Source organism: Megalops cyprinoides, chromosome 3, assembly GCF_013368585.1.
Source record: "Megalops cyprinoides isolate fMegCyp1 chromosome 3, fMegCyp1.pri, whole genome shotgun sequence".
NCBI classification, from domain to species: Eukaryota; Metazoa; Chordata; class Actinopteri; order Elopiformes; family Megalopidae; genus Megalops; species Megalops cyprinoides.
Window position 1 is genome coordinate 29,913,127 of NC_050585.1, and position 27,659 is coordinate 29,940,785.

The 27,659-nt window shown below is 39.6% G+C and overlaps 1 protein-coding gene across 1 annotated transcript in view; it reads left to right on the top strand.

Moving 5' to 3' along the window:
- Positions 1 to 475: 475 nt before the first annotated feature.
- The window catches only part of fam155b (family with sequence similarity 155 member B), an 88,381-nt gene continuing 61,197 nt past the window's right edge, over positions 476 to 27,659 (top strand). The window contains exon 1 of the mRNA XM_036525570.1: positions 476 to 1,596. Within this exon, the coding sequence (XP_036381463.1) occupies positions 877 to 1,596 (720 nt within the window). The 5' untranslated portion in view covers positions 476 to 876. The remainder of the gene's footprint in view (positions 1,597 to 27,659) is intronic.

Here is a 27,659-nt window from a genome sequence, read left to right on the forward strand (position 1 = left end):
TTTTATCACCTGGCAACTATGAAGATGGTAAGTGAACAATACACAATAGCAGTTGTGCAAAACCAACAGAGCACATCACAGTAAGAGAAGAGAAAGACAGAGCACCCTGCATGACCCTTGCTGGCAAGGCTGTCAGGCTACTGGTAGGAACGTACCGTACGAAAGTGACCGTTATTAAGAGGTGCATTTGCGTGAGTGGTGCTTATTCCCAAATTCGATTGAAGCATCATGTTGCGTTCTATTTGATCAGAAGCCACTCCCAAACATAGGGTTACTAGGTGAAAAATGAATGAAAGTTGGGGAATGAATGGAGCTGGCGTTAATGGGAAGCGAAAGGGGAGACCGGCATCGAGTGCTGCGAGCGCGCACGCGCCCCACCCCCCTCAATTAAAAAAAAAAATTCTCAAGGTGTTCTCTGCGAAGCCGAAGATGGCGACAGACTGAGAAGGGGAACATAAGGGGAGATATCAGGACGATGAGCAGCAAATACAGCTTTCTGCATCAGAAACGGAAGAAAAAATAAGAGAACACATCTTGGTTCAAAGATGACAGTTTTTAAGTAAGATTTCGTTTTTCGTGCGTGATGTGCGTTTGCCGAGTGCTGCTGAAGGAGTACTGAGGATGCTGGTAGGATTTTGCAACATGCTAAAATTATGGGTGTATAGGAAAGATTTTGTCGGGCTGTTTTCCTTTGCAATGGATCGCTCTGAAAATTAGACGCAGAGGTGAGGAAGTGGATTGATTTTTTTTTTATTTCAACAACGGAAGATATGCAGCCCATCATCATGTTACAAAGGAGGTAGGTGACATTGTTTGGGGGAAAAAATTGGAGAGGAGAATAACCCACTGGAGATTGCTTTTGTCTCCCCCTAAAATATGATCAGGGGTGCTTGGATGTATCGAAGGGAAGATGATGCCGTGTTGAAAATCTGTTGTGCACCCAAACAAAACGACAAACCCTGCGCCGATTCTGAGAGGGCACAGAAATGGCGAATGTCTTTGGCATCCCTGTTATTTTTCACCGTCCTTCTTTCTGATCACCTCTGGTTATGTGCTGGAGTTAAGCTAAGGTCCAAGGATAGGAGCTACCGCAAACCCTGGAGCAACGCGACTGACGGGGACCATCCAGTGCAGAGCGAGAAGTGTGGTATTTTTCTAAGCAATCTGACCAAATCCGCTGCTCCAAGTCCTCATTGCACTGACGCTCAAAACCACCAACATCTGGAGTCAGCCTGCACCACCTTGCATCGACAGAAAACGGGCTTTGGTTCCTCATTTTCAGCTCCACCATCGTTGTCGACACAGTTTATTCTGAGTTATTTTAGAAATTTCAGCCTTTCCTTTTGTGACTCTTACGTTATCTCCGACCTGCTGTTGGGGATGGCCAACCCAGACAATTTAAATTGCAGTCTTCAGAACATGATTTGGGATTTGGGTAGCGGCGGTGGAGAAGACGAGGACGTCTGCAGCACCTGCATCCAGGCATACATGAGACTGGACCAACACGCTCAGGAAAAATACGAGGAGTTTGACTTCCTCTTTCTCAAGTATTTATCAGAGGAGTATTCAGTCAGATCACGTACAGAGGACTGTAAGGTAAGGTTTGGCAATTTATGGGCTACTCCAGCAGGATGCCCGTACACCACCATGTGCTGGTTCTTCTTTTTCCGTACACCTGCCGTGAATATAACGAAGTGGGCTTCTTTTATCTCCGTTAGCTTTGTTTTGACACAACAGGTTTATCCTTAAGCGACCGTGACGTTCACTTTATATCATAAGGGTATAACTTTGTCGTTGCCAGCAGGGGCCATGGGGTTTCAAAACACCGCTAAATGACGTCATTTAATTATCAAAAGTCGTTGCCATAGCACAGCTTTAGCCATCTGACATGACTGACTGTCAGGGAGACATTGTATTTGTGCTTAAATAATAGGCACGAAGTAAACAGCACTGGCTCAACATCAAAGGGGCATTGCATTAAATAATAATAATAATAATAATATGTGTTTGAAGCAGTTTTATGTTCCTTATATTAAACCAGTTATCGAAACTGAGGCTCTTTCTCAAAGTGCCTACATCACTGGGAAACAAGTCTCTTCAGCTGTCTGCGTAAGGGTAATAGAAGGTTTTCCCACATCTTTTTAAGATTAAAGCAAAGCAAGTAATTCGTGGGCAGTGATGCCAAAACAGTCTACCTGGTTGTGTAGAGGAATCAGTTCTGATTTCTGAAGTTATTTAATGCTGAAATCACCACAACGTATTTCCTGTGCCATGATTTCCAAATGATATGTCCAATTCCTTTAACATTGCAGCTAGTCTCAAGCTTCACCTTTACCTTTGTCTAGATGTCTCACAGGGTTTTGCTCACTCCAACTAGCACACATTCCTAAACTGATAGAACTGTCATTGTAATTGCTTGATCTCACACTATCTTGTAATTGCATGGGAAGGGTTTAAATTATTGCATGCCTTTGTGCTTATTTTATTAGGAGTTTTGTGCTCATTTTGTTAAAGAAATTTGAGTAGCCCTAACCTAGTCATATGAATGAATTGCTGACCCCAAAGTACACAATTTATCCCAAGACAGTTACAGTGTGTGTGTGTCTTAGACATTGTGAGTTTTGAAAAAATGTAAAGTGGAAAAATGTATACAAACTCCTTTGAAAGGGTCAACATGAAAATAGATTTTTCATCCAGTATTCCATTCACTGTAAATAGGGGGGTTGGTTTTAATCTTACTAGACTAGAACCCCTTCTTCAGAACTGTAAGGAATCAGATATTCAGAAGTTTGTGAAGCGTTATACACTAGATGTCCATCCATTGTTGAAGGCACACTTTTTAAATGTGCCAGCTTTATAGCAAGTGGGCGGAATGACGGAAAGAATCAAATAAAATGTATAATATTTATAACTTTGTATTCTTGTCCTCATGGTTGTCTTGGAGTGCTCAGAAAGCATATTAAAGTGACATCAGTTTTTAAAGTCAGTTGTAATCCAGGGGGAGATCACTCACAGGCTATTGGTTGTGGCAGCTCTCAGGTTTGCTAAAACAAACTTGCATTTTCCATAATAGTCCTCAACAGAGCAAGAACATGCAAAGTTACAAGGCATAGACATTGAATAAGTGCACATAATCTTTCCCCATGTGGCTACCGAACTGTGATTTTTTTGTGATAAATAAGCTTGCCCCCCAAGATTGTGCATGGTATGGATACTGGTGGTTAAAATGTCAGTTGGTCATTTTGTGTTTATATTTGGTTTGGTTGCAACTTAAGACCCAGGGGACTGACACAAGTTTGCTCTGAAAACACGTTCATCTTTTTCAGTTGAAGCATCTTGCCATTTCATGGACTTTATGGATGTCATCTTCTGCCCCAGGCGAAATGTCAATGAAAGCAGTGTAGAGGTTATTTCTGCCGTATCAATACAAGTAGAGTGATGTCAGAGATCAATGACAAGACATATTTATTGGATACTTAGGGAATATATTGTGTTATAAAAATTGTGTGTGTTTTTGGAGCTTATTTAAGAAATTAATGAGGTCCAAGAACTCATGACAGTATGAGCATCACAAGTGAGACACAATTGACTCCTCTTAATTAAAATACATCTGCATTTGGCAGTATTTACTGGGTCTTGTTCAGGCTTCTCATTGCAAAATGGCACTTTCTCGTCCTCAGATTGGCAGGAATTCCCCAGCAGACCTAATGAGCCTTTCAAGTAGCCTCTCGCTTGAACAGATCATTTGTGTGCTTTATGGCCTCATGATTCTGGCAAGTTTTCCTCTTGTTTTGTTTGCTTTACACCATGTCTCAGCTCTGGCACCTTGCCATGTGAATGTTGTGCACTGATGATGTCATCCTTCAGAACCTCATCAGGGTTGTCTGGCAGATCCTTTGATGTTCCACTTCCAAAGGAAGCCATCTCTGGCAATGGGGCATTTACTGCTCATTAAGGAGCTTGCGGTTCTGAGCTCGGGCTGAACTGTGGCCCTGTGTGGTTGTTAGCAGCGCTATCAAGCTCCAGGTGCTGTTCTGTATCTTTAATGAGAACTTAAACAGCCAAGTGGCATTGCTGCTGCAAGCTTTTAAGTCCCATGGTATTACACACAGCCAGAGAAAAGGTGTGAGCCACAGTGACCCAGCTAGATTTAAATACAGCTCCTGACAGAGGCACTGCTTAAATAACCCTCTTTCTTCCCTCGCCCATGTTTTCAGAGGTAGACACAACAGCCGCATAACAGATTGCTGTTGCATCCAAAATTACGGCATTGTTGTCAAGGGAATAATGATTATCTCCAGAACTTACAAACACTAAAGATCCTGAACTCATCCTCTAGTGTCATGAGTTGACAAATTCTTCCTGTGACAAAAAGGTGTGAAACATTGCCAGTAAAGTACAAGAGTTCTCTATATATATTCCAAAAATATGTCTTTAGAGTTCTGTTTAAAATAGTTTCCTAATCAAATTCACGTACCATCTGTTAGCAGGTGCCCTCTACTGAATTGTTAGCATGGAATATGTGAGTACCTCCTTTCCACACAATAGAAAAACAGACCTACGGCAGGATACCCAAATTCAATGCTAACAAGTCATTCCAAAACCCACAGCATGGGAGAGAGGCACTGCAGCCACTGCTCATCGCACCGTGTATTCATTTCCCAAAATGTCGTATACGCACATTTCCCGCTGTTAATAAGGATCATGGACCAGCTTGTGAATGCAATGTGAAACAGGCTGTTTGAACAAGGGAAATGGCGTGCTGGCAGATTTTACACTCAGATCCTTAATGGTCTCGGTCAGTATGCTGGCTTGCAGCAAAATGTGCAGCAACGTTGTAATCTCCAAATGCATAATACATTGATAGCAGGGTCTAAAATGATCAGAGCTATTGGAATTCATTTCTTAAATTCACTTGTCAGAAGGAAGCTGAATTTCATGGAGCCTTCTGATATAAACAGAGGATGAAAATCTATCAGCAAATTTTAGCCTGCATGTCAGAGTGTCTCATGTAGCATACACTAACAGTATAATGGTTGTTATGTATTTTAGAACAGAAAGCAATTTCCAGGAAATCTTGAAGCACCCATTAGTATGAGACAAGGGCTAGTTACAGTAATTGAACACGTATTAGTCATGAATTCAAAGAGTTCACATTAACCTATCAGTGCTTTTGAGATAGACTTGCTGCTGACTTTACATGCAGTTTCATTGTAGGGAAGGCATTCGGTAATATATTAATACTTAGTAACAACTCTAACCCTAACCTCCTGCGTGTTTCCCCAACAGTAATTAGAGAGTTAGATAGGTTAGATAGTGAGAACAGACTTCATTTCTGTAATGCTCTAGCTATTAGGTCGACATGGCAAGCTAACTAAGTAGCTGGGTAAATGGAATTTTCTCCTCCTAGCCAGCAGATAGCTTGCTCTGAAAAAGTATTCCCTCTAACCTACACTACCTACCCTGCTAGCCAGCTGCACCAAGCGTGTTTATCTGCTTGTGCTGGCAAGCTCTGTCACTCCCCAGCATACATATCATTTGTTTGCAAAGAGTCTATTTTGTGTGTTGCCAGGGTCATGCACTACTAAATGCTTTCTGGCACATCTGTAATGTGTTGTTAGGTGGCTAAATTGAGTATCTGTGTGTTGAACCATTATTTCTATGAATAAACTTGACAATAACACTAACATATGTGGCTAGACAGCTAGCTATGTAGTTCAGTAGTTAGCAGTATAAGAAGATAGCTTTGTAGCATGTTAGCTACATGTCAGGTAGTATCCGTAATAACAAATGGCAGGCTTGCTAGTGACATTACTACAACTTTTTGTGGCTAAATTAACTAGTTCCCTTGTTAGCTATGATTGATAGTTCCATGACTTACAATGCCAAAGGTAAGGAGCTAGCTGAAATGATATCAGCAGGCTTAACATCTAATTTTATTAACAACAGCAACAAAATAATAATAAAAAAAGTTTATGCAGTATTAGTGAGTGAGGCAGCAAAGTGTTAAAAGCCAACATGGTATTTCACACAGCTTGCAAGAGGCTGTAAATCAAAAAGTAAACTGTTTATTTAATACACATTCAAAGCTTAGGAAGGAGTAGTGGTTTGATTTTGGAGGAAGAACCCATTACCATAAGCAATCCTGATAGATAACAATAGTCCTTGCCTTTTATATGCAGCCTAATTCATTGTCATGGGCAAAATAACATTTTTTTTTTAGTTATCTGTATGTCTATATTTCTATCTGACTGTCTGTATTTCTTGGTGGCCACTCTGTGGGCATGAAACAGTTTTTTTGAAAGGTGGTGTCAGTTTTATTTCAATTCAAAGCCAAACAATACAAATTGACAGGAGAGCAGTTTTACTGCCTCTTCATTATTTTGGCAGGACCCAAGCAGCTGGATAATGTGCAGACATCCAGTGTAGATCTGCCATGATGCACACAGTTTGATTGAGGATTGACACAAGCTGCCCTCCTGATTCAATGTAGCACTCCAGTATGGAGATTGGGCTGTTGAACTCAGATGCTCATCTCATGGTGTCAAGACCGAGGATTAGCTGTCATATTTCCCAGATCTGTTAGAGAATCCAGAGCAGCAGATGCAATACCACAGCCAAAAACTTGACAACCCAGAGGCCGATTTTGAAGTGATTGAAATGTACTGATTTAACTAATACCAGTCCAGTTTACCCATTTAGCTTGTACAGGACAAAAAATACATTTTTGTCGATTTAAATTTAGAGGTATTTACGAAGCATTCATCATTTTATTGAATGCAGACTAATCATCATTATCACAATGTTTCATCTGTTTATTCATTCATTCTTTTATTCATTTAATGGTCAGCAGCTGAAGCATACTTGTGCCTACTTGTGTGGGACTGGGCTTGGTTACTGCCTGAATGGAAGACCTCATGGCAAAGCCAGACTGCTGCTGGAAGTGGTGTTGGTGGGCCAGTAGGGGGCACTCTTCACTCTTTGCCAAGTGATTATAATCTGACAGTGTAGGCCATATTAGAGGCACTGAGCTATCCTTAGGATGAAATGTTAAACTGACGTCTCTCACTTGATGTGGTCATTAATGAATCTGTGTCATTTATTGGAAGAATAGGGGTGTTATTCCCAGTGTACTATCTCTAGCCACCTAATCATCCCCTTATAGTTGATTAGAGACTGAATACCTTGAATTCACATATGCCTGTCACAGGCACATACAAAATCTAGATATAAAACCAAAATTAATGTGAAACGTTACACGAGGAGAATATAGAAGGAAAAATGTCAAGAAAGGCACATTTTATAGAGGCATATCTTGAGGACAGTAATAAGAGACTGTGCTAATATTAGCAGGCTAGACATTGTACCTTTTGATAGCTAAAGAGGAGGAAAATGGCTTTAGATGTGAAATGATCTCAAGAAGAGATGACAGAGATGGAATGGAGAGCAGAGAGAAATTACATTGTTTGGTGGAACTGTCAGTTTAGCTACTGTACAGATGCTGCTGTTGGCACTGAACATTAAACTAGAGGTGTCAAATGGTAGTTACATGGGATTTCATTGCTTTTTTCAGTAAGATAGGTAACTAGAATTAACTAGAATGCATGATCTTCCTGGAAGGCATCTGAGGTCAGGTATAGCCTACATCAAACATGCAGGCATTCATTTTGAATGGTTCTGAGGTGATGCTATACAGGTCAAGTACACTTGAACACAGTCATTAAGAACAAACCATAAATGAAGATATCATGGTGCTGCTAGTGTAGTAACTCTATGTCTGTTACACTATGTTAATTTGCTTTTCAAATACTTTTATGTATACCCATACAAATGCTTTATTTCAGAGGAGGTGAAACTAACACTTTCAAGAAAGCCAACACAATACAAAAGCCAATGTGATGCCAAATTGTTACCTGTTGCACATTTAGTGATATTGGCACAAATAATCTGTCTTGCAAGTTACATTATATTAGGTAGTTTGAAAAACTCTACATAGGCATCACATCAAGCAACAAGATGGGAAAAAGGACACATTTCCAAACCAAGGGCTGTGTTTTTTGTGTGGTTGGCAAGCGTGTGTCATAGTTGGTATTAAAAGCGATATTGAGGTAAGCCCATGTTCAACATATTTCCAGGGTGTGTCTTATGTTCAGAGTAAAGCAGTCAAACCAATGCAGCATTTACTGAAGGAAACAAAAGCCATAGATATAAAATGGAGTGCCAAATTTTATTATTACATTTTACTCCTTAAGGATGCACCCATGGCATTGATTGCAGGTACTTTTTAGGAGGTGTGTGTAGATTCACTTTTTGCCGTAAAATTAAGCGACTGTTTTAGCCGATTAGAATATCTCTTTTGCCACAGAGGTGGGTCATAGATCAGTATTGTCTAATGCAGTTTCTCCATTGCCATAAAGATCAACAAAAATTTTCAGTTTCTGCTTTTTCAGGTCTTATGCTGATCTCTGCTACTGTTCTCCAACCATCCAGCCCATTCTATCTCCTCACTCTCCTTTGCACTGTGTCCTTCCTCATCAAATATTGCCAGCAGCTTCTTCCCTAACACAACACAATTTAAAACTCTCATGCAGCAATCATTTTCTTCACAACATTCTCTGCTAACATTTTCTTTGAAGGGTTCTTACCTGTATAGGCACTAGATAAACATAAAGTTCCATCTTTCAGATGATAAAGCAAAGTACTGACTTGCTGTGGTCATTGAAGATCTTGTGGCACTATAAAAAAAAGTAGGGGGTTCCCCAGTGTCTTGGCAAAATTCCCAGATTTTCAGCCCGGCCCTCTAATGATTCCTCAGTGTAACTGAATGATTCCTCTTTATCTCATCTGATGTGTGGTCAGCGTTCTGCCACAAAATGGCCAAGTATCACCCAAGTGGATGCTACACATGATGATGACTGAGGTGAATAATTATCCCTTTTTTGTCATGTCAATGTCACGTATACTAAGGATGGCAATCTAGCACATCTTTTGACAGTGTCAGTTGGCATAAGTATGAAATGCTTATGAAGATTGGATATAGTCAGATGAGGGTTCTATGCAGGCTATGTCTTTTGTAGGGAGCATCATATGAAGGATTAACTTTTATTCTAAGGCAGCTGAGTTTATAGTCAATGAGATTTTTACATGTTCTTTGGATCAATTGTAGTCTTAGTGAAGTTTTTATGCGTTTCCCCTTTATGCAACACTGTTTTGCAATTTCTGACAGTACTCATCCCACCACGACAAGCCCTGCATATGTGCCCGAGCACTGAGGCGAGACAAATGCAATCCTGCAATACAATCAAATGAGCCAACAGCTATTTTTTGCACACTCAAGTCGCACAGTGCACTACAGTGAAGTTAGTGCTCATTGGAGTATAGGCACTACATCATCCATGCAACTGACAAATCACCGGGTTCCTGATAGTGGATAATGGAAACACTGGTTAACCTACCCATCACTGTCCCCATTGAAAAAATGGGGACGGTGGTCATTGCTGGCAAATGACATGGCTTATTTTTAAACCCAAGCCAGAGGGCTCAGCCTATGTTCTTGTCTTGCAAGCAAAGTCAGTCTGGACCTGGTAGTTTCAGTTCCTTGCCATGTTTGATGGCTTAATAAAAATTATCACAGGAACCACTATTGTCCATAAAGTATTTAACTGATCCTAATTTAAACTGGTTTATTTCCTCTCAAGCATCAGAGATATCCAGTTTATCGACAGTAGAGAAATTATAAAACCATGAGAGAGAAAACCCTGTGAAAATGGGAATTACAGCCTAGAAATAATTTTCAAATGTAATGTGTCCTGCCAATGTAAGACTTAAACAATAATTTTCATTGAGATGGTAACACACCATTACACCAGGATGTAAATTTTAAGGCCGTTTCCAAACGTGCTCTAAATACCATTCATTGAAATATCAATCCAACCAGCATGCACCATAAATCATGAGCAGTTAAATTGCTGCGTTTATCTGACAGATACTGTAAGGGATTAAGGAAAGAAACAATGCTCACAGTCATGTAGAACGAAATGCACTTGAAAGGGACTCGCACAACAAGTGGCACTGCCAAACAAGGCGGATCGGCTCTCTGAATATTATCAATTAGTGTTGCTGTGCATGACCACAAAGACCATCACTGCTGTGCATTTCCGTGCCAGTGAAGTGTGTTTAGCATAAAAACAGCCCTCTGCCGCTTGCTGCATGCGCATAGTCATTGCCACGTAGTCATGTGTGTGTGTGTTTCTTGCATGCTGTTCATCCAGCAAAGGGATACAAATAAACATGAATCCCCTGGGGGGCTGGAGCGGGATTCTGGAACAGACTGACAGGGTCAAACAACTTGCCTGAGGCCACACAGCTGCTGCCTTCCAGAGATCACCAATAGGTTCTCAGGCCTCGTGCTTTAGTGCTTAGGTCAGATTGACTGCATCGCAGGCTGTAGACTCTGTGCTGAATGTTGTGTTGGGCTCCTTCTATTTCTTTGTTGCCTGTGGCACTGATGAGTATCAAAGCTGCCCCACACAGCCTCCCTTTAACAAGCTGAGCCCTACATAGGTAGAACCCTCTTTCTGCCTCATTTTCTTATACATGCTCTGCTTCTCCTCAGTTGTGTGTGTGTGACTTTAAGCGTGCAGGGTATTTATTTTTCATGAGTTTCTAGTCAAGTCGCATGTAACCATGCCGACCCAAACAGCTACGTGTTGGTCCCACTGTGATGCCTGTCAATAGCCTACACGTTTCTCTTTTTGTCATTCACAATAGCTCAAAGTGTACCAGCAAATTTGTTTTCCTAAGTGTGCATGGCAAGCAAGCATGACAGGGCCACAAAGCACTCCCTGACATGACCACAGATTGGTCTGGGGTTTGTAGGAGGTGAACTGGGGAACACTGAACTAGGAGAAATGGGCACACATGCCAGCACACTACTCCATTTTCACCCTTTGAATTGTTTTCATGTGCGGCAAAAGCTTCCTGCCAAATAGTTTCTTTCTGTTGCATGGAGCCAGCAAGTAGGTTGTAGTTTTAACCTCCTTGTAGGAGGCTAACAGAAACTGCGCTTGTTACTGTGTAATGCCATGCTGCAAGGCACTTACTGATCGCATACTCACTGAGAGTGATTGCAATGTGCATGCACATTTGTGGCATTGCTGTCTCAGAACATTAGTAACGAGACAGAGAAAATCATTTGTTTAGAACATGCAATTTAGAACCTGCAGAGCTAGCAATGAATGTATAAACAAGGTCTGTATAATGTAATTTGTTTTGATGTGATTTATGATCATTGCACAAAGCCTTAAACTTATCTTGCATTGGAACTAGATTCCCCAAATATATTTTTACTCTCTTGTCATCAAATATTATGATTGTTTACTTTAATGGATATGAATTATATTTTGACTCTGATGTGCATCAATAAACAAATATTGCATTACATGATTGTGTGGTTAGCATGTCTATCCTCAGAGAGGATGTCATCTATGCAGGGAATATCGCTATCCCCTGAGAGGCACAGGTGATTTTGTGAGGATACTCAGATTCCACAGTGAATATCAAATCTAACAGTGAGGTCTGCCGGGTATTGTGTTGTATTTGTATTCAATACAAAATACAGACAATGATGTAATTAATAAATTAACTAAATACACCAGAAATTAAAGACCAACACAAAATGAAATGAATTTATGAATTAGGAATAAGGTTGTAGTGGTTACAAGACAATGATATGTAAAGCAGAACCTGAAAAAGAAGTAAAACTCTGAGTCAGAGTTCAGAGAGGGAGATTAACAGTGTAAGTGATCATAAAATCACAACTGCAATCTGATGTTAGCTGACAAAACACTGATGGCATGGGGGTTTGTTTGCACAATTCAGCTGGTATGAGGAAAGCTTAACTGTTTGCCAGTTAATCATTCTCATTCAACCAATTGTAATAGGGTATAAAAAATGACCACATGTGTTCTCATACATGATCATATCAGCTACACTCACGATGCCTGTATTAAGGAGTGATACTTTACAGATATTTCTATGGAGGGCCTGTCTGTTAGATTCATAGGGATAACAGCTCATTAGTTATGCTGGGGAGGCCACAGGCCATGTCCGCTGGAGGATTCTGGGCTTTTCACAGGAGAGAGAGATGTGTGCAGGGGAGATCAGATGTCTGACCATTGTTGGAAAATAAGATTCCATTGTGGACAGCACGAGATGCAAGTACAAAGAAACAAATGGTCCATCAGTGGAGGTCTGCTTCCTCTGCTTTTCTTGCCAGGCATAAATGTCATTGACATGGGGGTATGCTTTTGCACCTTAGACAATATACTGAAAAAAAAATAGTGAAAAAGTTTTTAAATGATCCACACTGTTTACTACTTACTCTGTAAATCAAATACAGTGTGGAAAATCACACCAATTAAAGCAAATTTTACAGCAAATAAGTATATAGTGTGTGTGCAATTGATAGATGTATCAGTCCAGTTTAAATGATCAGCTGCTCGTGTATGTAAGTCCTTAGCCATTGGTCTTATAAAGGTCTGAGATTTCTAGGCTACTTTTGAGCTACCTTTGTTTAGAAACTGGAAGTTTGCACTCCAAATTTGAAATATCTCTATTTCTGCCACACACTCAAAATTTGAGAAGAGCTTCAGCGCTAGTGACAGTTTTACTACTTGCCACTGTTCAGAATGGAACCAGTCACAGTTGACAGCATTGTTTTCCAGATATAAAAACTATCTTGATATTGATGACATGACAAAAGAAGGTACAGCCTTAAGCATATTGTGCATAACAGTATTGTGTATTTCAATGCAGTTCAGTTATGGAAGAAAATTCTGGGTTCACTTTATGGATTTATGATTGTGAGTTCATATTTTGTGCTTAGATGTGCTTTTCTTACACTTGGTTATATTTTAAACGTGATCTTTGATATAGTAAAGTAGAATACCAATAAACAAGAAACAGCATAAATTTGGACATCGTCCTATATCATTATTTTAAGTCCATAGTGCCCGTGTTAGAATTGACGTAAAGATCTCTATCTCTCTGTAATTAGGCTGGCACGACTTTGGCATGCTGCCAGATCATCTCTGTAGTCTCTCCAAAAACAGATATTTTACAAAAGTACTGTTTTCTGCCTCTTTCAATTTGCAGGCTTTTAAAAATATTAAATAAATTTAATGAGTTGCTTGTCAAAGCCCACCTTGATAATGCAGGTGTTAACGATACGGCTCCTTGGTTTCTCTCCCCACTGCGTAGATTGTTAAAGAATTCTCCAGCTTTACTGGGTGGCAGTGTAGCATAGTGGTTAAGGAGCAGGACTTGTAACCGAAAGGTTGCCGGTTCAATCCCCGCTGGGACACTGTTGCTGTACCCTTGGGCAAGGTACTTAACCCATAGTTGCCTCAGTAAAATATCCAGCTGTATAAATGGATAACATTGTAAAGAACTGTAACCTATGTAAGTCGCTTTGGATAAAAGCGTCTGCCAAATGAATAAATGTAAATGTAAATGTACTGAGCCAGGCAAAAAAGCTCTGCGGGAGTCCCCATAGAATGGAATGGTATGACCACAAATGGTGAAAAACTGTAATCCATTATCAATCCTCTGTATGGAGTGGCATTACTGGAGGAGTGTGTCTGCCTTGACCATTAATCAAATTGCATTTCCTCCCCACTACGGCTTTAACCGCTGACCCTGACACCCTGCCGCTGCGTCCTGCATGGGGGAATTATAAACGCACATGAAAGAAAATCTGAACACAATTACTCCAGGGGACTGGAAGTCAGTCTCAGACAATAGCCACTGGTTTGTGAGTAATTTTGACACAGTGTGACGGTGACCCAGCAAACAAGGTGGATGGAACGGTGGCAGTCGGGACAGAATGTGATTCAGAAGTGGTGCAGTACCTCATTAAGCATCAAACTTGCTGGAATAGGTAAAAATAGGGAGCAGAGTTGTAGTATCCAAAATATGCAAAAGATAAAATAAAAGTGTTAAAAAAAAAAAACTCAAGACAAAGTGCGAGGGTATAGAGGATACTTTTCCTCTTGAGAGCGGTTAGGGGGACCCTGCTGTTGTACCCTTAAGCACGGTACTTAACTTCAATTGCTTCAACAAATATCAAGCTGTAAAAATGAATATTATGGAAAATGTAAATGTATGTAAATTGTCCTGAATAAGCTTGTCTGCCATCCAGATGAATATACTGGCTTTAAAGTGACTCTGCTCAATCACTCTTCCATGAGCCTGCTGCCTAAATCACATTAATATAACATCTCCAACTTACGATAGAGCGCTATGTTGTGTCACTGCAGCTCTTGCAAAACTGACAGCCAGCCAAAGCAGCATGCCTTAGCCCCAAGGAAACTCCTCTAAATTAGACTGTTCCATCTGATGGAACAGCGGGTAAGGAAGAATGACTTTGCTTTCATAAATTTTGATGTTGACAGGGTGAAATTAAATAATGAAACAAGAAACAAAGAATCACTGTAAACACCATTGGACTGGAAAACATTCAACTTTAAAATGAGAACCTGTGCCCTGTAGCCCAGGGCAGCTCACTGGAAACATTGATTAACAGCCCTACTGTATCAAAAGAAATGATGCCATTACCCCAATTAGTGATAAGATGGATTGCCTCATTCACATCCATCTTAAATATGGTTTTGAATACCCTTTTGGCACTTAATGCAGTCTATGTACACATGCTGTTTGATTCCAAATGGCAGTGGTGGCCACATTAGTTAGTGGTGTTCAAGGCAAGCATTTTGTGTGGTTGTTAATTACATTTGGTTTGATGACTGGTATTAGCTGTGTTTGTGCATTACTACACTGAGACCTCTACAAGGTGCACAGTGGATTACTGCAGTCTGGGTTCAGACATTTGTATTAGTGTGATTTCTTCAGTACAGTACACTGTTCAGTGAAAACTGAGGAGGCATTGGTCTTTTTGTAATATGAGTTAACAGAAGCATTCTGGATAAAATGCTGCCATCAATGCTGATTAGTTTCCACACGTCCTTTCTCATTTGCTTTGGATATACCTATTTACGGGCCAAAGAGGGCTTGTGTTGGTCGCCGTGGCTAAAAGGTGGAGACAGATTGGAGATGACAGTCGGTTCGGGCAGGTTTTTTTTTTGCTCGCCAACCCTCTTGAGTCAGACATGGGGGTGGTGAGGTTATTTCAGATTAAACTCCTCAGGCAATCCTCCAGAACTGTTCAAAGCCCAGGCTCACTCGATGGACTCATTGCTCTTTCCGAGGACAAACAGCTGGCTTTGCTCGCGGACAGATCCTCCATAAAGTCCTGCCTTCGTGAAATGTGGCGAGCTTTAAAGCATGAGAGACCCTTTCAGGAGCGTGCTTTCACCCCACGTGTTGGCAGCTTTGTTTTTACAGAGGCGAAAACTCGACCAAATGCAGAAACAGGCACGGCTGTTATGTACACAAATCTGATAAGAGCAGCGCATTTTCAGCACGGGGATTTTGGGGACATTGTGCTTTTAGTCCTCTTCGTTCATGTGGAGTTTTTATGTGGTTTTTCCCACCTAGGTTTACGCTGGCAGACAACTAACATCCAATTTTTTTTGTTCTGTGTTGTTTGATTTTGCATCAAAAAATTTAATCTTACTGTAAACCACTTTGCTGCAGCTTGTGTACTTACTGTTGTGGTAACTCAGATTTTACCCCACACATGAGGTAGCTCTCTCACTAGGTTACTGAAGAAGTACATGTGTCAGTGGTAAAATATACATGTTGTTTGAGACTAATACCATTAGCAAGCCTGTGGACATGTAAATGCATAACTTGGAAATCACGTCTCTATGGCTACCCTTTCTGAAAATGTTACATGTGCATCACTACCACTAATTTCTATTAATTAGTTCATATAGGTAGCATTATAATGACCTTGATGCAGCAGCTAAAGTAATGACAGTTGGTATTCTTGGAGGGTGTTATTTCAGTTCTGAGAAATTCTGTTTTGTTGAATTTAAGCATAATTGCTGTTATGTTAGGGCTAGTCTTTGAAAATTACTGCAAATTGTTCACAGTTGATGCAAGACCAGTTTTTTTTTTTTTTTTTTTTACCAACAAGCTTTCAAACCTGGCAAACAAAACAGTTCCAGAATGTCCCCTCAGAATGATCCAGGTTGGAATGGCCTGTTTATTTTACTGTAATGTTGGATTTTTATGAGTAGTAAAAATGAGTAGTGTTCTCAGACCAACAAATAGGCAGTCTAACATTTAAAGTGAAGTAAGTATACAGTGCGGTACACAGTGGTCTGTGATTTTGTTTGCATTATTGAAAGTGCCAGAGATTGGTGACATGAATCAAAACCTGGCTAATACTGGCTAATTTGCAAGCCGTTCTAAGCTCCTCCCACACTGGTTATTCTGCAGATCTTCTGCCAGTGAATAGTGCTGTTAAGGTGAGATGGTAATATATCATTGTTACCACCTAGACAGCTGTTGATTGTAAAATGTCAGATGAGCAATCTGTAATGCATGTCTGATCAGTCTAGTACTGTGACCTTAAGGACTGCGTCAGTGAGTTTGTGGTCAGCCAGACTCCTTGGCAGCTGAGGAACTAAAGGTTAAACAGCAAGAATCTTGCAGAGCAGGGTGTTTGATTGAAGAGTGGCTTATATTTTCACCGCCTTGGCTGATGTCTGTACTGTAACTACATTTCACTTTAACAAAATATTCTGATTGCTTTAAGGATGTCAGTGTAACACTTTTAGGTCTGAATGGAAAAGACACCTTTTTTCTTTGGCTGACATGTCCTGTGTTCTTCCCACTACACAGAGCTAAACATTTGATTTGATATATATCTCAGCATGTATGAAATTGTATCGTTTGCAGTACATATTTGCACTTCTGGGCGTTAATGAAGTTAATCAAAAACTATTTTTGAGTTGACACAAAGTAACATGAATTTGGTCTGCACTCTTTTTCTTTTTCTCAGTTTGGCACTACATTATATTCACCACTTCTGCTCTTTAGTATAATCATTTCATTGAAGCACTGAGCCGGATGGGGCTTGTGAATGTTGCTTGGAGGTCAGGCTGTGGGAAAGTAACATGAAATAAATGTAACACGAACACAATTGAGGCTCTGAGGCGTACAAGCGAGTGGAAACGACATGTGTTGTTTTTATTTTTGTTTTTTTTTTCCTTTTGGGGGTGGGGGTGGGGGGAGGGCTGAGACTTTGAGGAACAAAGCAAGAGGTGAGGACACCAGCAATGAGTGTCAATCAGAACTGCAGCACAGCTGGCTCGCCGTGTGCTAGAATATCAATGTGCCCTACTTGGTATTCCTGCAGCATCCACTACAGGAGCTGTCACATTGCCCTATCTCCCCATGTAGACCATTGGCTGGGGGCTCTGCGTCACTCATCCAATAGAAGCGAGTGTAGCTTGGCCCAGCCCCCCTTTTCAGAGTATGCTGTCATCGTGGAGGCATTAGGATGCTACACATGTTTAGAGCTAGGTGGAATGAGCATACCTCAGCTGTCAGTTGAAGGACAGTGACTCAGGAAAAAATATAAATGCTTTCTGAAATAAATACTTGTAAAGACGCTGGTACCATGGTTTCTTTAATCTAAACGTTTGCAGCATTTAATGCAAGTGGTCAACATATTATTTATGCCTTTAGAACTGTGACAGCTTAGGCCTCCTGTGGAGATAACCCCTGCAGGTTTTGACTGCTGCATACCTCACATTCTTTGTATGAAACAGGAAATGGCTTTCAACAACCATGTTAAAGGAATGCATAATTTAATTATTCATTAATATGGAGCCAGTTGTTGCCCACATAGTTCACTATTACGTTTACTCATTTCTTTCAAGGACACAAAGAACCCCCTGTTGATGGTTGTAGCTTCAATCATGCAATTGTTCTATGGGTTCGTTTTTCATTGCATTTGCAAATTGTTATTCAAATGGAGAAATAAACTCATCCCTATTTATAACTGTTTGATCAAAAGATTGCATGGAGTTTCTCAACACATGGGAAGTGTGAGTAAAAACACTCCCTGGGGGGTCTTGTTGTTTCAAAGAGGGCGCTTAGTGATGCTTGTTAGATATGTGAAATCATATTGTGGATAGTATCCAACTATGAAAGTATTACATTAGCTCACACCACTGATGTCTTCATGGCCCACCATCCTTCAGTCTACCTTTATGAAAGTAATAGGTTGCTGAACATGTGGCAAATAGTAATCTCAAAATAAAGTGACTTCCTTTATCTATTTGACTTTGAAACAATGAGTTTCTCACTTTTTGTGTGACTTAGAGATATTTCACATTGTATGCAGCTTTTTGGTTTCCTCAAAGTAACCAAAGGAATTGGTAACACTTTCTGTTTAGTTCAGTTACAATGCTGAAAACATTACATAAAAACAAATTGCTGATGTTTAACTAACCGTAAGGATAGAGGTAGCCAAAACTGTCCCACTAATAATTATATACATTTGATATATTTTATGTATTGACATTATCTGACAGCCTTGTTTCCTCATTAATAACATAATTAATAACATTTATTAATTAATGTTGTACTAAACAGCATGTCTTTTTAGAGGTGTGTAATGTCATATTGACACCAATAAATACTTAGAATTGCCCCATATTCTAAAATATAAACAAATAAATGATTTGTTCACATGAAGTTAATTGACAAGAGAATAGCAGTGCTTGCCATATTTTGATACAGTTGCGTTGGTGGCATGAAAAACATTGATACCATATGGTTTCTGAATCCGTAACACAGCCCTCAATGCTCAGTTGTAAGATATTGCATGTTTAGGGATTTTTAGCTTTTTGTGTGTGTGTGTGTGTGTGTGTGTGTGGAGTGAGGAGGGGTGTTGATTCAGCAGAAACTAGATTGTGCAAATATTAATATTATTATATTAATATTATTGGGCTTTACATTAAAAACAACTTTAAGAGAAAGGATGAAGTGGTGGATGGGATTTATTAAAAAGACAAATGTAGCTGTGGCTAGAGTTTGCCAGGTAATCCAATGATTTGATATTTCACACTTTTTTAATTGCTTCATCATGGATGCCAACAAGGTTTTCACACTCACCCTGCTATGCCACTAATGAGGGATTAAAGAATAGGCAAGTAGGCTTCCAGGTCTGTGCGCTATCGCCCGATTGTCTCCATTCCAAGCTGAGAGATCTGTGTGGTCGTGGTGTTGACCAGAGGAACAACAGCACCGTTTCTGTTGAGGTGTCTCTCTGAACCTGCTGTAAGTAGATTCATATTGATTCTTCATTCCTGCTCATAACAGCTAGCGTCCCCAGTGACCGATCAATTTAACTAATAGAATAAATGTGCTATCATATACCTGGCAATGTTTTTTTTTAATCAAAATGCATTTGATAGAATTCCCTTTGCAATGAATTGTCATAAAGTGCTTAACAAGATATAGAGGTCTAACTGCAGGAGAATTGAATTACTAAATTGAATTCCTCTTTCTGCCATTACTACCTTACCTACTATTAGTAGCAGTAGTGCTAGCAATGGTACAAATGAGAGCACTAGAAGTAGAAGTATGGTTAGTAGAAGTAATGGTAGGACTAGTTCCTCTAGAAATAAAAGTATCAGAGTGGTGAAATTAATAGAAAAGTAGTAGTTGTAGAAGTAACAGTGAAAGAAGATAATAGTAGCACTGTGAAGGTGTTTCATTAGTGGATGTGTTTTTCCTCAGAGCTGTAATATTGCAGTATTTACAGCCTCTGGGAACCTGATCAGCTGATGAGTGATTGTGGCTTTGCCTTGACATGAGTCCATGCTGTTTGCTTATCGCCAAGGGGGAAGGACCCAATCATCTGTGTAATGTGGGCCGGTTCTCTAAGATATCAATTTAATAAATGTACTTACAGATGAAAGCAGCAGTGCTAGGAAGGGGGTTCCCTTGCAATAAACAAAGGCAAATAAAGAGACCTACACTGTGCTCTATGTTTTCCATTTTCATTCATGTATCCAAGTGGTGCTGTGATTGTCTTTTGAGTTTAGCTACATGTTCTTGGAATTTTCTCTCTTAATATATGGACTAGGATACAGTATTATGGGAAATCGTAAGGGAACCTTCATCTGTGGCTATTCTGTTGCAACACTTTTGTTGATTGTGTTGCATGCTATTTTCTATTTTTAAAAAAAATAAAGCCTGTTGATTCATTCATGCTCGTAGCATACTCGTTACACTGTGGTGAGTAGTATGTATATGCATGTATAAGTGTCAATTTCATTTTCACTGAAACATGAAATACAGCTTCTTTCTGAAAACATGGTGTTCTTTTTTAACAAGACTGAGTAATTAGGGCGATCTGTTTTATTTTCAGAAGCTAAATTTTGCCATGAACCAGTTTCAGTAATTAGATGGGATGAAGTTTTAAGTGTTTGCAGCCTCCTAAAGGCTCTGCACCAAAAAGTAAATAAATAAATAATTTAACAGCCATAATTGCATATGTTGTTGCTTACCTATGAACAGAGGATGTCCTTCTGAACCACTGCTGGATTGAGACAAGGTAAACTATTCACTGCAGATGCACAGTTTTTTTGCACTCTGTATTAATGTGTGTCAGTGTAAGAGTTCACTTATCAGACACCATAGTGCTCGCTTTCATACCCTACTCATTAATACCTCTTTTCTACTTAAGAGCTGCAATCAGGCTTATAAACTTATTTCAAGTTCTGGGTAGTTTGGAAGTCATGATGTTGTATATCATAACTTCTACCCATGTCTGCCCATCCTGCTGGTATTAGTGATTCTAGCATGCTACTGTCAATGCAATCTGTTGGTGGAGTCAGTGAATTGTGTAACTATGTTTCTTTCATCACCAACAGTACTATAAACGGAGAGGATAAGCGTGAGAGGAACACTGGACAAAGCCACCATTGCTGATCACAGCAAATGACCAGAGGAGCGTTGAAGTAATATGCAGTGTAGTTTCTTGGGAAAACCTCATCCTTGGGCTGCAAACTAGTCCAGACAGTCATCTTGCTCTGGGCAGATGTCAGCACCCGGTGTGACATGACCTGTTGTATGTGATGCTGTGGAAGATCAGTCATATTGCACCTGGTCAGCCAACTATGGCTTCCGTTCATGCTCTAACAAGTTTTACAGTCAAAGCAGGGTTTGTTGACATTACCATCTGTATCAACCAGTCAAATCTGTAATGATCCAACAAGAGACTGACAACATAACTTTTCATTATTTTTCAAAATTTTACCTTTCCATTACACATGGTGCATGACTTCAGCAGGAAATGATGAGACAAGCTGATGCAGCTCTACCCTCCAAGGACCCTTTGGTGCGTAGTTAACGCCTAAAAGAAACAGTTCCGCAAAATGAAGGAAACTGTTCAACCATGAATTCCTCAGTATTTATCTGTGCTATTTTTTACAATCAGTTCAAATCTCATATGCAACTCATTTACAACAGATGTAACTGAGTATTTCAGAGTAGTGGTGCATTTCTGGATTGAAGGCTTAATGCCAACAGCTCAGGTGTTCTCCCCAAGGAGTTTTAAAGACCTGCTGAAAAGGGTTTTCTGACCGTGGGTTGTCCTCAAACTAATTACTGGAAGAGTTCATATTCCATTTCTTAAGTGTTGGTTCTAAAATACAGAGAAAACAAGTGATAACTGAAGATCAAATAACATAGTCCTCATCTTAATCATTTAAGGAATACTGTGTTTAATTTATCAGCAATTAAATAGAAAGAAAACAGCTTTATGCAGGTAAGCTTTCTACACAATTGAGGTAAGCATTCATGTCCAACTGTACGCTATCATACTAATATTTTTTACTAGTGCATTGCTACTACAGGGGTAGCCATGCGTCAGCTAACAATATTAGATTAAATATTATATATAAAGGGAGTTATATAAAAGGGAAATATGTGTGAATCACAAATGAATCACTGTACATTATTGTACATTGAGACAGAGACAGATTATATTATTAGATTTTATATTAGATTATAGTGGAGATAGCATAATAGTATAATACTGTATACTGTTCCTGTGCTGTAAAGTAGTTTATCCACTAGCATCCTACACAGCACTACCTAGTTAACTGCAGTAAGACAGCTTTTTATCTTGCCTTTTGTGTGTGTAGTTGAAGATAATATACCTCACTAACCTTTCATCTTCATGTTCTTACTTTTTTTACACTTAATGTCATATGCAAAGAATAGCTGAAAATGTTTTTGCTACAGCATTAATGGTGCTTATTAACTTAGTCAAATGAAGTGTTTGGGTTCTCTTTGTCTTGATTGGCTCACATCTTATTATTAAGGTTAATGAGCACCCTCGGAAAATGAAGTTTCTGCTGTAATTACTCATTTTCAGTCATCTCACAAGATGTAAGAAAAAACTGCACATAAAATAAAAAGACTGACACAATTTGTGAATTGTGAGCATTGTTAGAAGTGCAGATACATTATTTGTGAACTATGGAGGTACAAAACCAAGGTCCATAAAAAATCAGTATTTATTTTATATGTTGATTTTTATGTATTTCTCTTTGATGTCTCAGTGGAAGCATTTCTGCCAGCCCTGCCGAGGAGAACAGAAGGTCAGTAACTTGCAGGCATATAGCATCGCCTATAGACTGAAGTACAAGCTTGCTTATTTTCTATTGTAAACTGTCTTTTTTTAATAATCAAAAATATCTACAGAAAGTTTCCCTTTGCAGCTCTGGTTGCCCCCCCCCCCACCCCCCTCCCCAGCCCCTCCACGTGAGACTGTGGTAACTGTCCCAAACAGAATACAACAGTACAAATAAAATCCCTCCCTAAGGTAACTGCAAAGGTAAATGTTGCCAGAGCCAATATTTGCTCTTTAAATGAAATCCTGGTCGCAGGACCTTTAATACGGACGTAACAAGCCCCATAAAATATGCATATGTGTTTGACTTTGCGTTTAGCGGTCATATGAATCCCTTTATAGATGTCACAAGACACTTGTTCCTTCCACTTGAATCGTCCCACCCTGTCATCTTGTGAGTCTCCCCTTGTTACTTGAGACAAGTCCCTTCACCTGCTGAGGGTGAGAAAGTGCTAGGACCAGCTGAAGCTTCCAAGTATAGATTAATGCACTGCATGTGGGTCTGGATCTGTTCATTTCTTGTGAGAGGAAGGGTGTTTGGAGGTTATAACCCTTGTTGCACAACAAGGCTTTTTCTATTTAAATGGGACAGTCATTCTGTGATCTATATTCTGTTGATTCAGCAAATATAAGGGAAGTGGTAGTGAGCTTAATTCAATAAAACTGTCAATTATCTGCTAATGAAAACCTGCAGACCTCTTCAGCTTAGTTGCTTATGTTTTGTTCTTTTTTAAATTAATTATTACTATTATTATTTTTATTTTACGTTATGACTGTTGAAGTGTTACAGGGCTCCTACTTCATTATAAGTAGTTGATTTGCAGTTGGGCCCAATTTCAGACCACAGACCTAACAAAACAATGTATCTTATGATGGTTACAGTTATCTCCTGGGTGTGAAGAGGGAACAATATTTGTTCCAAAAACTCATATCAGCAGTTCTCTGGTAAGTGTTAGTAACAGTGGGTTGAAGCAGACATTTTATTCACAGTTATCTGTCTATATATCAACAATTGCATATTCATTTAATGCTGAATATGTTTTTGAAAAAAAAAAAGTCTTGTTGCTTCTGTAGTATAGTAATATTATATTATTAAGGGCTGATGCAGTGCATGAATGACAAAGAAATAGAAATCGCAATAGTGACCTTTGAGATTAAGTGATTGTTATTTGTTTGATTGATGTTGATACATGGAATCACATTTAGCATATCTTCCAACAAAGATAGAATTGCCAAAACATAGTACCATAAAAAGAGGGTTAAATGAAAGGACATCCTCTGTCAAAATAACAGAATTTGCACCAAAGTGGCAAAATGTCAAAATTCTGCTCATTAAATAGACTTGATAAGCTCTGAAAAGTTAAATTGCTGTTATGAATTTGCAGCGAGAATCACTTGTGGTGAGCTGCATCTCTTTTTGTCTGCAATCCCTGTGCAGTAAAGCCATTGTGAAATTAAAGGGCATCTGGGGATGTTCTTTGAAAAAAATTATCAGCAGTTTACCTGGCAATTATCATTCACCGTGTGTGTCTAACTGGAACGTGAAATCAATTTTAAGTTGTCTGGAAAAAGTGCTTGAAAATGAACCTTAGGGAAAGTATTTAGTTGGTCGCACCAATCACATTACAGGTCAGTGGCTGATTTGTGGATGCTTGCCACGTGCACCCAACAAGCCACTTTCCCTGCGTTTTGATCTCATATTTGACCACTCAAGAGGCCTTTTCAGTGGACTGAGGTTAGTTGTGGTGTACTTTTGCTTTTTACTGCTGCTGTTCTCCATGTTAGCGAACACTTTCTTTGCTCTGTATTCCACACTTGGTCCAGGTTCTGTTTATGCTTAAATAAGCACACACAACCTTATGATGATTAGCCTCTTTCCCATTTCAAAAGCATGCAAAGTTTCCAGACTCTACCAGGAGCATCATTCTGAAATACTGAAATATATCCCCTAATGTACTAAAATTTCAAATTTTGATTTGCTCATCAGTGTAGTTTTTATTTTATTTTATTAGATTTACAAAGCTGTAGACAGGAACTTGTTTCAAATCCTGATGTTTTGTTTAGGGGTTTGGTCATTGAATTTGTAATTATGTCTACTGTAGCTTATGAACACACTGAACAAACCTGAACAAAGGCTGGAAAAATAGTACCTTGTCTGCCTGACATTTCATGTCGGAAAAACAGCATTTTGTTTGCGTTGTGGTTTCAATGAAAGTTCACGGTCATAGAGAAGTGATTTATGGCAAGTCTGCAGCATGAGACAGCAACAGATTGTGCATCGTCTTCCCTCCATGTGCTCCAGCATCGACCAAGTCCCCACCTGGGCCTCACACATCTTATTCTGTTTCTCTGTGTGTGTCAAAGAGACGTCTCTGTAGGGATGACCTAGAACATAACCAGTGACCTACACCTGCAACTGAACTGAATCCTGCATTGTGGGAAATGCATGCTATGAGACAATAGGCCCAGTTTTAACACCACACAGTACAGTCCAGCACATTTGTGTTTGGCAGGTTGAAGTCATCAAAAATAAGGCTGGCAGTCGATTTTCATTCCATTGCACTATAGCTTTGCCCTAAAAAAAAAAACAGAGCGTGGTTGTGGATATTCAGGGTGTTGTTGGTTTTTGGCACACCACAGTAGGCCTTTTTGCCTTTGCTTTTTACACCACCTGAGACCTGGCGGGAAGCCCATTGCAGTGTCTACTCCAACTGTATGAAGAGGGGAAATTGATTAAAAATAATGGCAAACTATGAGAGATGTGGGGAAAATCTGCTGATGAGCACCAACATTTCATAATGTTTGGATGGGGATTGGTAGCATTTCATTTTTCAACTCCATCAACCAATGCTCTCTTTGAAATCATAAACACATTCTTTATGATGTCAAAGATAGTTAAAAAATGAAATGCTACCAATCCCCATCTAAAGATTATGAAATAATAATAAATTTAAAAAATCCAGAAAATAGGATCACTGGTCAGAACTAAAACACTGACAGCTAAGCACAATATGAATATGGTTCAGGCAGATCCACCTCATCCCAATGAGAACAAGAAACAGCTGCCCTTCAATCATTTCATCAAGTGTGAGCACCCAATACACCCACCTTATCAGTTGACAGTTAACACAACCAACCATACATCTCTCTTGTAGTAGTGGAATATTTGTTCTTTAATGGGGAAGACTGTTGCAGTAGGTAGAAATCTGATTGATCACCTCTCGATCTAAGAGGAGGGATGTCCGGAGCGGCTTTAGTGCCCAGTATCAGCCCTTGTTTATCCCATTCTACCAGACCATATCCCCTGCCTGTTGCTGTAAAGGTGACAACTGCCTTGTCATTCTATACTGCCAGGTCATCTGAACATTTCCTAATCAGCCTTCAGTTCTGCTCTCTGTGAGGTCATTTCAACTGCACCCGCATGCAGCTGCAAGCACCTTCATTCAGCCCTGTCATTTATCACCATCAGGGGGTCCCCATTCAATCAATGTTCAAGCAGAATGCAATGGCAACTGTACCGAAGTGATAGTATATATCTTCTCAGTACAACAAATGCATAACATTTTGTGCCACCAGCTTATTCCATTTAATTTTGTAAGCAGCAGAAACAATACCCACTAACACCAGAATGCATTTTAAACTCCATTCACAGTACCATGTAACTACAATTCAAGACAATCTATATATGTTGGCAAATTGTGAATACATTTTATAGAAACAATTTACAGTAATAATGTCTCTCCTCCAAAACACGCTTTGTGATTGAAGTGCATTCCTTTAACACAGTGTTTAATATGGCAGGTGACTTAGAGAGAGGAAAAACAGCATAATGCAGAATTTGATCACTTGATATCATTTTTTGTACTTTTACAAGCACAAAACATCTTTATCTTAGATAAAGATGATAATCAAATAATATTTTCCCTTCTCTATAGTTCATGGAGTACAGATCTTGAACACAGAATTAAACAGACAGGTATTTGTTTGAAAGAACATATTGTAATAAAGTAAAAAGCATGGTTTGGTTGGAAGGACTGTTCTCTTTGGAATGTACCAGGTTCTAGATCATGGCAGCTTTCATAGCCTGCCATACTCAAGTTACACTTCTACTTGTAAGTAGCAGTTTACTGCGTTCTTTAGCATCAGTTATGGCTCATGTTGTGGTATTTAGTCCTTAAATAAAGGTATGAGGCTTACTAACCAGTGGCTAGGAGTATAGAAAAACTTACGAACCTATTACAAAGATAATTCATTGTTATTTCTGTCCACATATTATGCGCAGTAAACATTTTTTGGGGTTTAAGATGGGTTGAAGATAACTGCAGTGATCAAATAACACAGAAAAGGTTTTCGTATGGTGGTCAAGTTATCAAGATTTTTTGTATTGTGGCCAAGTTATCAAGTTATCTGTAGCTGCAAGGTTTTGTTGGCCACTGGCCCTGCTGCTCACCAGTATATCTGATAGTACCTTTCTGTGAAGGCCATGTTTTTGGTCAAATTGAGAAACCACAGCCGCAGTTCATCTTCCTGTCTGACCGCAGATCATGTAATTGCCCCGCCACAAAAGAATGCGGATCGGGAGGCTGTCGGACTCTGAGCATAACCCATTACCAAGGGCGCAATTGATCAAAGTCAACGATGTGGGCGGCCTCTGTTTTGTGGTTGGGTGCTCACTCAGCCTGCCCAGACAATCTCTCATCGTCATTGGATGAACTTCACTGCTCTCTAGTCCCATTTATCTGATTATGAGACAGATACCATCCCTCACCAGCTGGGCTCCAGCTTGCACTTGAATGGGGGTTTTTTATATGTGATATAAACAGTTATTGTCTTCCATTTACAACCTGCATAAAACCTCTCACTACAGATGTATGATTACATCTGTAATAAGGGGGTGTCAGATGCCATCTTTAAATGATTTCTAAGTACAGTTTTAGTTTTGAAGTATTTATAGGACAGAGCAACACAGTAACCAGTGCCTGGGGCTATTTAGATTTGTGCCAGATCACTTCAAAATTAAAAGTCAGTGGAGTAA